The 13,041-nt window shown below is 45.1% G+C and overlaps 1 protein-coding gene across 3 annotated transcripts in view; it reads left to right on the top strand.

Annotated features, from left to right (window-relative positions):
* The window catches only part of mtus2a (microtubule associated tumor suppressor candidate 2a), a 77,191-nt gene that overhangs the window by 27,186 nt on the left and 36,964 nt on the right, over nucleotides 1-13,041 (top strand). For all 3 annotated transcript variants that reach the window (XM_035435124.1, XM_035435125.1, XM_035435126.1), the window contains exons 2-3: nucleotides 9,148-11,286; nucleotides 11,663-11,915. In XM_035435124.1, the coding sequence (XP_035291015.1) occupies nucleotides 9,358-11,286; nucleotides 11,663-11,915 (2,182 nt within the window). In that variant the 5' untranslated portion in view covers nucleotides 9,148-9,357. The remainder of the gene's footprint in view (nucleotides 1-9,147; nucleotides 11,287-11,662; nucleotides 11,916-13,041) is intronic.

Here is a 13,041-nt window from a genome sequence, read left to right as displayed (position 1 = left end):
AGCTCTTCTGGTAAGTAGGTCAGTGTTTAAAGTTCCCCTGTGGACGTGAAATGAGTGGTGAATAACATTAGGCAGCAGGGAGAAACAGACTTAAGGAGGCTGTGCATCGCCTGGGCTATCTCAAGTGCAGTTATTGTGGGCTGTACTGTGCTGTGCTGCACTGATTGCTGTAAGGGCTGTCTGGGACATGTTCTGGTGCTGGCTTTCACTCAATCTCAAAAGAGAGAAAAGAATAAGAATTGAAAACATCTCCACATATTCCAATTTTAATAATTCGTTTTTTTTTTTCCATATGGCCACGTGTAGCCGGAGGAAGGCAACTACAAAAACGGCCTCAATCCCATGTGCGCACAAATATAATGAATGTTTTGGAGCTTCACTGTCAAAATTGGTGATTTAAAAAGTTTGGAAATGAAAAGGACTTTATGCGCACTAGATGGAAATCATCCCACAGGGCAGTCTCAATCTGAATCTCAAACTCTCACAGTGTGGAAGGAAGAACTTGACAGTTCTTTCTCCAAGAAATACTGATACTTAGTGTTGAAGCTAGTTTTCACACAGAATTTCAAAGTAGCCTTGGTTATGAATTACTGTCTTGTATTCTGACGACAAAAATGTTAATAGACCAAACTCAAACCTTGTTTGTGAGGCAACCTGGTAGTTTTTACTGTCATATATGTGACTGACCTTGATGCTGAGAAGCTCAAATCCTATTTGGTGTCATTTTTGTGTAAGCTAATTCGTCGCACCCTTGTATGGTTATATGCTCCATGATTGGCTACTTGTCAGGTTAGATGAGGAGACAAGGGTAGTTCAGTCCTCTGACAGGCTGAGCAGGTAGTTGTTTAATTATCCCTCTGTCGCCAAATTGAAGCGTGAGGAGGGCATTTTGCCCTTCCTCACATAGGGGCGAGACCACCAGAACCAGAGTGAGGATGACAGTAGACATTTGGAGAACAACGAGGAGGGGCTGAATCGCATCAAAATGTCCAGGGGTTTTTAATTAGCCCCGCTCTGTCAATCTCTAAATAATTGAAAGGTTATCCCTTTTCATTTTCCCTCATTAAAAGTACCACAGCTGACGTGCCATCACCCTCAGCTTCCTCATTCGCCCTGCACACAGTCACGTCTCATTACCCAGCCCGCCGTGACCAAACTAGTGCAATACGCATGGAATCAGAAATTGGCTCCTCCCCCACGATTTTGGTGTGAGGGAGGGCAGCGTGGGACATTGTCGGCCATTTTAGACTATGTGTGCTCAGCGACTTTTTCACGTATTAGAATTCCCAGTTGTTTGTTCTGTCGGGTAATTTGATTTGCTGACACGTTGCTCGCAAAATGGCTGAGTTGGCAGAGATGTTCCTGCAGAAAGGCAGAGTAAGGTGGCGTTATTAAAAGCTCACTCAACAGAACAAGCCAAATTTGGCCCATATGAGAGAAGGCCTCTCCAGTGAGTGCGGTCGCTACCTGACCTTTATGGCAAGCTTCCAAATGCCAGCCTCACAGATGCTTTAGTCTGTATATTTGAGATATTTAAAAATGGTTGAGAGCAAAGCTAGGTGATCACCAGCATCGCCGTAGATTCGTGGTTCCAGGACAGGAGGCTCTCACTGATTACTCTCTTTAAGCTTTAATTAGTGTGGGCGATTTCTTCCCCGGCTCAGCCCTACTGTGGGACGACCACATCAACGAGTCAACAAGCATATAATAGCCTCTGACGCACACGACTGGGAGAATGTAGAGAGAGTGGAAGAGAGCAGGAGAGAGAAGGGGGGAGCAGGAAAGAGAAGAAGAGAGGGAGAAAGGGAGAGAGCAGGAGAGAGAATGGAGAGCAGGAGAGAGAATCAGAGAGAGAAAGGGAGAGAGAAGGGAAGAGAGCAGGAGATAGAGCAGAGAGAGAAGGAGAGAGAACAGGAGAGAGAAAGGGAGAGCAGGAAAGAGAATAAGAGAGATAAAGGGAGAGAGCAGGAGAAAGAAGAAGAGAGAGAGAAAGGGAGAGAGAAGAAGAGAGAGAAGGAGTGAGAGTAGGAGAGAGTGGGGGAAAGCAGGCAGAGACCAGGTACAGCTGAGAGAGCATCAAAAAGAGCAGGGGAAAGATTGGGAGAGGAGCAAGAGGGAAGGAAGGAATTGGAGTGTGTTCACATAGTGGGACTCCTTAAAGAAAGTAGATTATCAAGAGTGGGACTCCTTAAAGAAAGTAGATTACCAAGAGTGGGACTCCTTAAAGAAAGTGGGTAAGGAGCAGGAAGGGAGAGGAGTGAGAGAGTAGAGGCTGCTATAAGATACTAAGGAGAAAATAGGTGGATGGAGAACATAAGCAAAGTAAGCACAGAGAAGTGATAGAGCACGAACAGAGAAGAGAGAGCCGTTAAAGAGCAGAGAGGCTACAAACTATGGAGTACAAACATAACACAGTTCACCGTTCATGGTAGAGATCAAGAAGACCGCAGAGTGGTTCTTGGCACAGCAAGCTCTTATATCATATTCGCTCTGATGTCATGTTTGTGGTGAGATTATTTATTTCCTCACTATTCTAGAGCGAGACTCAGAAGTTGCTTTTGGTTTACAGCATATTTGTAGCACATTCCCCCCAAAATCATGTTGTCTGGGTCAGGACTGTTATACCAATTTCAAATGCTGTCATGCTGTATCAACACACAGCACTACTGCACACAGTTCATATCCAGCCACAGGCCCACTTAAAGAGAGAATTTGCTCTTGTTTGTCTGACGACTGACTTATTCACCTCATTTTCTGTTTCAGGGATACAGAAGAACATACATTTTGCAAAAGTAAATTTAAAGATTCATATGCATTTTGGCACTTTCCAAGTTATGAAAGTATCGGAGTCCTGAACAACTTCCATTCCTAAAGCATTTGTATTTCAGAAGTGTTTGTGAACTGTATAATGCAGTCCTGTAAATATTACATGCTGCGGCAAAGCCATGGGAAAGTGGTGGAGATTGACACACTTGTGCATTAATGCTGACATACGCACACAATTGTGTATGCATGTGTGTGCGTGTGTGTGTGACAGAGAGAGAGGGAGAGAGAGAAAGAACAAAAAGAAATAGAAGTGCTCTTTTGGATGCAGTTGAGGAGATTAAGAGTCAGAATCTGGTGCATTCTTATAGGGAAACAGTAATATCTAATTAAAATACTCTGGACTTCTCCACTGAAAAAAGACAAATTATTTGAATGTTAGTACTCAATCAGATTACCAATATAGGGCTACTGTATGACTATTTGAGAAGACTCCAGTCTGTTTGCATGGGAGCTACTGTATATGGGTTTCTCTCACTTGCCATGAAATATTCTTTCTGAGCAGAGCCTTTGCTTTGCCAGCCACTATTTTCAAACGAGGAAAAAGTAAATCACAGGAACCTCTCTCTGGGGTGCAGTGAGAGAGCTGGCATGGAAGATAAATTTAGCTGGGGCATGAATGTGAGAGAAATCCACGAAGACCGAATGAATGGATGTGAGATTGCGCATGTGTGCAATGGCTGCTCGGAGGGCTGCAAATAAACACTGTAATCTCTCGCCCAGAGGGAATCTCAACAGGTTAATTACTGGCCCACACTGTCCACTCGCCAGAGCAAATCACACCTTATCAGAGAGTGGACGGTGCGGTGCTGTAGTGCAGTTTCAATTCGGCATCCAAACCCAATGCATTGAAAAAGCAATTTCTGCTTCTGAACAGAATTCACACGTACTTTTCATATTTTTGAGGATACTGTATTTATCTTAGAAATATGTTTGCTAGATTTAAATAACTGACACTGAAATATCACCACAAGTATATGACTTAATTTAAAAAACCAATTTGGAACTGCAAATCTATAATAGCAGTGAGGCTATTAATACATTCCTAAGGCAAAAAAAATAAAAAATAAAATGAATACCAAATTTTCCATAGAAGGTGATTGTGGCCTTTTTATTCTCATGAAATCAAAACAGAGTTGACTAGAACAAATTACAGAACCTAGGTTCATGAAAGGTCTCTACTCAGCTTTTTGGTACTCGAAGATGAGGCTAAAAGATTCTAAGTTTTTGCCTTTTAGTCTTTGCCACTGAATAAGATGCATGTTGTAGTTGTACAGCAAATGGGTTCAATTTCAGTTAATTTTATTGTGTACTCCATGGATTCATTTTATTCAGCCTATAGTTTTATTACACAATTCATCAACTGATTATTGACCTCGTGGTCATTTAAAGGCAATTGTTGAATCACAAAATCAGTTTATATAGGAAAATTACAAAATAGTATGGAAATGTCCAAGGTCTCTTTGAAAAGCCATTTAATCTTCACACAGATTCTTACAGTTTATAATGCTTGAGCAACTTTAAGATCCCTTGGAAGTTCAAAATAATTTTTCTGTAAAAGTCTTGGAACAGACTCACCCCCCCCCCCCCCCTTACAGAAATGTCCACACAATTAAGGGTCATGTTGGGTGGTTGGAAGATTGAGGACTTCAAAGGGGCAGGTTTAAGTGACGTTAGTCTTCCTTCAGCCCGATGACAGCAGTGCTGCTACTGGGCCTATCTGATGGAGAGAAGCTCTTGGCTTTCCCCGCCCTCCCCCTAAAAGACTGTTCCTCCATTTCCACACTTGACTGGAGCAAATTTTTAATTTCAGTCTTCTCCCTGCCACTGAAAGGGAATGACGTTTCCTGCTCAAACAGCAGGGCATTAATACTATAGTGTAGATATTTTAAAGCACCTTACCTGTCTATGTGAGCTCAAGAACCTAAACATTAGACAATCCAAAAAAGAATGAGCCATCAAAGACTGCATTGTGGCATAATTTAATATAATTAGCTGTCTTTTCATGTGGGAATCTGAGTACACCCTGTCATGTTTAAACTTGATTTTTTCTCCTGTCTTTTAAGTGGAATAATTTAAAGATGTTTGTGCATGTGTATTTATGTTTGTGTGTATAAGAGTAACAGTCCTAACAGTCCTTCATTGTGAGGTAGGAATGTGTTTCTGTATAATCTGCCTTGCTGACTGCTTGGATCAGGACAACGACCGGCAGTGATTTATAGACAAACACCAACTTGCTTCCTTGCTTATGCTGAAGACAGATTCCAGAAGCTAATTAGCAGGATGAATAACACCCTAGCCAGAAACGACAACAGATGCCACCGGGGAGCTGCGTTCACGCGAAACTCGCACGCACACGTCTATAAAAAGAATACTGCTGATGACACAAAATGACAGATCACGGACTGATGTTTTCTTCCTCCTTGAAAAAATCATACCTCAAACCCTGGCTAAATTGCTGGTGTGAATAAATTGCCATTGTGCTTTTGAACAGTGCAAGGTTTTTCCATTCATCCCCTGTGCCATGAAACGGATTTCTCCTGCTCTTTTGTTATAAATATAGTATCCTGCAGTATAATGGGTACGCGATTTTCGTTGTCCCCTGAGAGCTGCATTGGGAGGGTCCATTTTTTCCCATTTCTCTTTGAAACCCCCCGTAGCCCAAGTGTAGAAGTCCCTGTAGTCATGAGGGAACATGAACATGAGGGACCTTGGAACCTGTCCAAGTGAATCTTTCCGTACCCCTGTGGCTGCATACTGACTTAGTGGGCTCGTGCTCGTTTAGCCACTCTTGTGCCCCAGAGTAAGCTGTACACATCCACAGATTAAAAGGCAAGAGGGTAGGTTCACGTCTCAGATGAGTTCCAACTGAACGGAGTGGGTCAGGAAATATTACCCCCCCCCCCCCCCCCCCCCCCCCGCTCCTCCCCCCCAAGCCCCAGTTGGTCATTTGGCTGCCAACAGTTGGGTTCATGTACTGTTCTGTGCTAGGCACTGAATATTTATTAAGCAGAATAGTTTTATCCTGGGTTGCTTTGGAAGGTACGTTGATCTACAATAATTATGGTGAGATTCTACATGAAATTCTTTGAAATGTTTTGTTTTTTTATTTTAGCACAAGGCACATTTGATAGCATTAGGTCAGATTTAATGGTCAGATAAATGAGACAGTGGAATACTGAATGCAAAGGATTGCACAGGAATGTAAAATCAGTCCCTGAGGCAAGGAAAGAGTGGGAGTATTTTTGTTTGATATATTCTTTTTTTTTTTTTTTTTTTTTTTTTTTTTTACGATTTTTACAATAAGCTTTTAAGTAATTTTGGCTTTTTTATTTTAATAGTAAATAAAATTTAGTATTTCTTATGTATGCGCTTCTCATGGGTTACTAAATGATCTAAGGAGGCATTGAACGTATGCATCTGACGGTATTGTGAAGCAATGATTAAGGAACCTTGCCAGATACCCAGAGCAACCAGGTTAAAATCCAGAGTTTAAACTTTTGACATGTATACCTGTGATTCAGGCGCTTAATCTTGTTTGCCAGACGAGGGCCCCGGAAAAGGGTCTCAGCTAAACAAATATAAAAGTATTCTTTTAATAATTTCCTTATGGGAAGAGGTGAACAGAATAAACACAACCACCATGAAGAGTAGAGTATCCGGGTCCTTTTGCCTCCTTCCTTGTCCACAACTTGCCTGCATCCTGCTTGGGGGAGTGTTCCTCTGCCAGGTGTCAGATCCAGGAGCTGCTGGTCTGCACTGAGCCTGAGGAACGCTTGCTCTCTCCAGCACTCAGTCACCAGAAGCCCCTGATACAGCAGCAGGCATCAGAGCAGCTGTCTTTATGGATGCCTACTTCAGTGTGTACAGTTGTGTTGGTCTTTCTCATCGTCATCCATTATTAAGACTGATCTAAATTTAGTTAAAAACCAAAGAACCCATCACAAGTCCATGTCAAAATTTTTGTTGCCGATAATGATGTTTTGTTTCAATGGGCCAAGAAAATCATAGTTTTCAAGAGATCAATTTACTTGGGCATCAAACAGTGGAAGATGGATGATGGATGAGCCGATAGCTAAGCCCCCCCCCGCCCTTGCGCGCACACATGTGACGGACACACACACATTCACACACACACAGAGTCAGAGTTGTCAGCATATTGAATATTTACAGAATTTCTTTATACAGTAGAACTTCAGCAGAGCATCAGCAGTGAAGGTTGTTTGGAACTCTGAAACTACCCTCTCAGATTGTTAGAATGAGAATGATTGCCTTCAGATTTTCCTCACCCCTCATTTGCTGTTAGAGGAAGAGCAGACAGCATATCCCCAGATGATGTCTGTGTAGCTCGAGTCAATATGTTTGTCTAGAGAATCTAAGCTCATAGCCCGTCAGTATATGGATTGATGTAAGCAGTGTGTGCACACACTTTGTTTTGTTCATTTGACCTATTGTTAATCCATTACACTTTCCCTTTCTTTTCCTCAGTCTTCAGCTATCTTCGCTGACCGACGATGGAATTTAATATTGAGAAATCTTTGGTTTGTAAATGCTGCAGTGATTTGGTCTTTCTTTGGAAGGTTTCTGTGCAGTGTTTCTGTAATTAATCACTTCTATCCACTGACATTAAGAGCCTTACTGAGGAGGACAGAAATCACTCAGATCAATTTTTGCATGGAGACATGTGTAAACGGATGAACTCCACTGCAGAAGAAACAAACCCATACATTATGATGGATCATTACCTATTCTGCCACATTTTCGCTTTCTCATACTGTAAAGTATTTTAACTCATGAGAAACTCCCAAAGTTATGCCTGAGATGAAGCTCTGCTGTCACCTTGTTATCTTCCCAGGTTCCTAGTCCATTTGGGCTGAGGGGATTATGGGCTTAGCCTGCAACAGTTTTGCTTGTGGCTGTACTACCCTGTAGGAGACGTTAGTGAATTATCATTTGATGATAGAAATGTAGATTCTCAGTCTCTCTGTTTTTCTTTCTCCCTCTCTTGCTCTTACACCTGACACACATAATACATTTTCCTATGAATATTTCCAAACATTGAAGCTCAACCGGTAATTGGTGCCTTTTCGGGCCAGAAGCTAATTGCGGTGTTTCTCGCTCATTTTGCCTTTGCTTTGTTGTTTTCTCCCGTCTTTCCTTCAGTAATCCCTTGGGTAGATTCCCGTACAGGGGGAAGTCATCCGCACTCAGCTCTTCCTCTTTCCTTTCCCTCATTTTACTTAGCACTACAAGCATTCATCTTCATTTGTTGTAATTGCTTTATCCCTTCCTTTTTAAATGACTCTCAGGAGTGGTGATTTGAAATTTTAATTACTGAACAGGCCTCTATTGCCATATGCTTTAAAGAGGAATTGGAAAATCTTCCTTGAATTAAAAGCGATTTAATTTTCCTATCTTTTCTCAGCAGTTTTTCTGTGTTGGGCTTCCATGCCAACAGACTGAAATTGAAAAAAATTGACAAAATTGAAATCACAGCGATGAGCTGTATCCAAAAAAACAGAATTACTATCGGATTCCGGGTTTATTGTAAATTGTTCGGGTCACTGAAACAAGAGAGGGGCTGAGAGTTCTGGGCGAATGTGACTCTTAGATTCAATCTAGCGCACAAAAGCTTTTCCTGAAGAGATTAAAAAAATTAATGGGCCAACATGGTCGAGGAGATTGAATTACAGCACGACAAGAAAATCCATTTCAACAAGCGATGCTGAAGATGCGGAAATGACACTGACAGCCTGGAAAATAAATGATATTTGCCAGTGCAGGGGCGAATAACTGTCCCTCACAAATGTGTGTATCCACACGCGGCAGCACAGTGTGTTGGAGTGGGCAGTTATCCCTCCCCTGGGGGGCCCCTGTGCACGTGGTTACTCCCCGCAGCCAAAATAATTCTGCTCTCCGTTTGTGAAGATTGATACCAGAGTGTTAGGATCAGTCCTTTTATCCGTGATTCTGTTTGCTCCCAGAGCAGCAGTGGCCCGTTACTGCTCATGAGCACAGATTCCTGCATGAATTAGAATGCAAGCATCGTTTCGGGTTTTATGCGTCATTCAGTTGAATGAATGACAACTGGTAGAATTATATTGGAGGAATGTGAGAAATCAAGACTGTTCATTTACACCCAATGGCCACTTTATTTGGCAGACTTACCTAGTGCTAGGTAGGGCCCCCTTTTGCCTCCTATATATATATTTATTCCTCCAATATATTTTAGATAGTTTTCCAATCGTATTTTCATAATTAGGAAAGTTTTTGATTGCTGTTGTTTGTGCTTATTAATATGTTTTTCTTTTTTCTTCATTGCAGGTTAAACTGATCAGCTGGCTTTGACACTCTCGAGAGATCCCAATGCAACTCGAGAGAGCTGAACTGTAAAGTCTGCATCTGCAGGGGTTAAACTCAAGGTCAAGGTCGAGGTGGAAAAATGTGAAATTATATTCTGAGATCGTGTCCCAGGCCAAGAAAGCATAACGACCCAGGAGAGAAGAAAGGAACCCAGAGCCGTGGTTGAGCGACATGAATTTACAGGGAAGTCTTAGGGGCCCTTTGGTCCCGGGTCTGCAAGCCCAGAGAGAGGAGATGAAGAACAACAACAAGCATGCTCTGTTTCCACCCGAGGGGGATGCCAATGCCAATGAGATCCGGCTGGAGGACGGGGGCCTTACAGGCGATCCAGGCGCCCTGCCCCCCCTGGTGTCCCAGAGCGAGGAACAGGACAAGGTGATAATATGGGGAACGGACTCCCCGTGTGAAGACCTGGACCTGGAGGAGTTTGAGCTGCTGGAGTGCCAGGAGCTGGAGGCCTACCTTGCAGAGGAACAGCAGGCCTACAAGCAAGGGAGGGAGGGTGGCATGGTAATGAGGAAAGGGCTTCCGCCCTTGCCCTTTGACCAAACTCGGCCTGCCTCCTGCATGTCCACTCTGTCAAAGATGACAGAAGACAAAGACAATGGCCAGAGCATTGGAGATGAGAGGACCACAAGGCGAGAGGGGCAGGGCCCAGAAGACACTGTCTCCTATTCTCTGGGAGGCCATGAGAGGGCAAGGGCTCAGTTCAGATCGGAAAACAACATCTTTGTGTCCTGCCTCTCCACAGTGTCCAGTCTCAGAGGCAGCTTAGGCAATGCCCTAGACAATGCCGGGCAAGCCGACTACTGGCAGATTTCCTCCGACCCTCATGGAAACATTCCTGAAGACCTCACCTCAGCTACCTCAGCGAAGAGCGGAAGGGGCGTGGACCTGAACCAGAACTCTACCGCTCTGCCTCAGGAACTCCACCCGCAAGCACAACCAGAGCAGAGAGCAAGTCACAAGGGCCTGCCCCAAGGGGGCATCCGCATCCTGACCAACGGCTCGGGGAGAGATCAAGGGAAGAGCATGGATCCTAGAGGGGAGGGCCACAGCTGCCAACAGGCTGTCGCCCTGAGGAGAGGGAGAGAGCAGAACGGGTCCAAGGAAGCAAAAGAGCACGGGAATGGCGTGCACACAGAGCCACTGATGGACTTCAGAGCCAGAGCGTGTCCCCACGATCAGCAGGCCGAGAGCAGCCAGGGCCAACCCACAGCACATCGTGCAGCTGAGGTCCAGTCCCAGCGCTGGACGTGCCCCTCCCTGGAGGCTGCCTACAAAGCAAGTCAGAAGATGTACGGCAGGCCCTCCCAAAATGTGCTGGCTCCTGAGCTCCTCCCACCGAGCGCAGGCCCAGGGGCAACACCTTTCCCTGCGGTGGTCACGGAGTCGAAAGGACTTCTAAAGCAGGGCTCCGTGGAGCGCAACCGAGACCGGTCTGCAAGCCCCTCCAGCCTGGAGAGGAAGGCCCAGCTGACGAGAAAGCCCTGGGGCAGCCCCACTCGCCCATCGACCCCAGTATCCCCCAAGAGAACGGGGTCTCCGCAGAAGAGGCCCCCGACAGCCATGGCTAAGGCGGCCAGCGCACGGACCTCCCAGAAGGAAAACGGGGGTGACCTGAGAGCCCCCGGACAGACATACATAAGCAGTGGGATCCCCAAGCCCCTCCTCCAGCATCTGTCCAGGGCGGCGGAGAGGGCGGAGCAAGAGGGCAACAGCGAGAAGTCCTCCCCGCCCAAATGTCCCCCGAAGCCCAAGAACGTGCGCCCCAAAATCATCACCTACATCCGTAAGAGCCCTCAGGTGAAACCCCAAGCATCGGGTAGCCCTTATGAAGCCTCCACCCTTCCACCCAGGTTGTCCTACTCCAGCCCGCCAACAACTAAGGACCCAAAAGCAGGCGGGGACCCCAAGGCCCTGCCGGTGCTCAGTGCGTCCAACTTGCTCTATGATAAGTATCGGCAGGAGATGCAGAGGGCGCGCCTCCTCTCCTCTGGCCTGGCGGCGTCCGGCATAAAGCCACCCAGCCATACCGTCCCACATAAGATGACCGGAAAATCAGATGGCACCTGTGGAGGGCTGGCTGAGAAGTACCAGGTAAGGGGATGGTTGGAGCTAATGTGTGTGTGTGTGTGTGTGTGTGTGCGTGCGAGTGTGCGTGACTGTCTTTCCGTGTATTTTGTGTGATTGCATATTTGTGTGTGTGAGAGAGAGATTGAGCGAGAGAGAGGAGAAATAAATATGAGCAATAATGGTTGGATGCTTTTTTTCATGTAAAGTGAAAATAATGGCTGGCTGCTTTTCCATTTGATTACACTGAACTCACGCTATCTGAGTAATGCTTAGCCTGCAAATGATTTTGTCAGGTGTTCAATTTTTTAAGTTTTGAGTGTGCTTCCCTCCTCAGGGAGTCATCTATTATACATTTTCACCCTTTACAACTTGGACTTTCAATGTGCTTTTATGCTCACAGATGCCCAGAGGGGGCACCAGCCTTGGAGGTCCTGGGCGTGGGGACCCTTTGGCCTCCCAGTTAGGACCCGATGCCGCCACCAGCCTCTTTCAGGCCCCCAGGGTCCTGAGGCCACAGTTGGGTGTGGGTGCTGTCAGCAGACAGCCCTTCAACAAGAACCGGATGTTCCTTGCGAGTCAAAGACCAGCTCTGGCCCCCAGCCAACCAGTGCAGGCAGTCAGCCCCTCTGCCCACTACTACCAGGAGCCCTCAGGTGAGAGAGAGAGTTCCACCCCCTACAGAAGTCGCATTCTGAAAACGCTAAAGTGAGATGGAAGGCAAGCTCTTTCAACCTCTAAACTCTTTCAAGCTCTTTTTCATTGGTGTCACTGCAATATTATGTTTCAAAGTGTTTCAATTCTTTGTACTGACCTGAAAGCCAGTATATCTGGCTTTTCACTTCTGGAAATTAAAATGAGGTTAGATACTAATTAAGATTCTGGTTTGGAAATTAATTTGGGCTTATCTGATGCTAACACTTCAAACACTGCTCCAACCGTGCTTTGCCTTCCCCCAAAACAGGATTCAAGATTCTACGGGAGAAAAAAAAATAGCAGAATACACAGACATGCGACTTTTGTGTTTTATCTGACACAAAGCAGCACATCCTCACATCAGTAAGAGATCTTTAATTAAATAGATAATCCTCTTATATGGCTAGCAGCAGGGTGGTGACCTAGTGTATTCACCTCCCTTGGCCCTGGAGACAAATGTATCAACATGGCCCTTATAGTTGTACTTTTGGTCCTTCCGGGGACACTTAGTAGTAAAATTATAGCTCTTGAAGAACTTAAAGGTCAACCGCGTTTTGGCAGATATGATTTAGACACTTCCTAAGAATAGACTACCCCTGTCTACACCCCCCTCCCCCAATTTAATTTTTAATTATCTCTGCAGTAAATGCTCAAGTTTCCATGTTGTTTACGGCTTGTCCAAAGTCATAATTTCCTTTAATGCATTTCTATTAAGAACCATGTAGGTTGCCTCCAGGCGCTGGCTGTATAGTACTGTACTGTGTCTCTGAAGTGTGAAGCAATGAGCACTTAACCAGCAGCATTGTTTCCACTTGGCAGCTTGCGCTCTCTGTGCAGTCAATGAAGTGCATTGCCTCCAGCAGAATATCCCCGTTTTTCTAGATGTGGTCATTCTCTCAGTGGTTGGTTAGTCATATGCACAGGATGTTGACCACCAACTTATTGGTATTACTTGCAGTTTGAATGAGTTATTGCTGTTTTCTCTTCTTTGTGGGGGTAAAGAGGATGTCATTTGGCCATGAGACCCTCAGTAGAGGTAATGTGCAGCCAGAAAGCAGGCCAGCCCTCAATGTGCCACAGACTGTG

This window comes from Anguilla anguilla, chromosome 9 (assembly GCF_013347855.1).
Source record: "Anguilla anguilla isolate fAngAng1 chromosome 9, fAngAng1.pri, whole genome shotgun sequence".
Classification (NCBI taxonomy): Eukaryota; Metazoa; Chordata; class Actinopteri; order Anguilliformes; family Anguillidae; genus Anguilla; species Anguilla anguilla.
The sequence above is the reverse complement of the archived record's forward strand: the minus strand, read 5'-3'. Positions and strand labels throughout refer to the sequence as shown.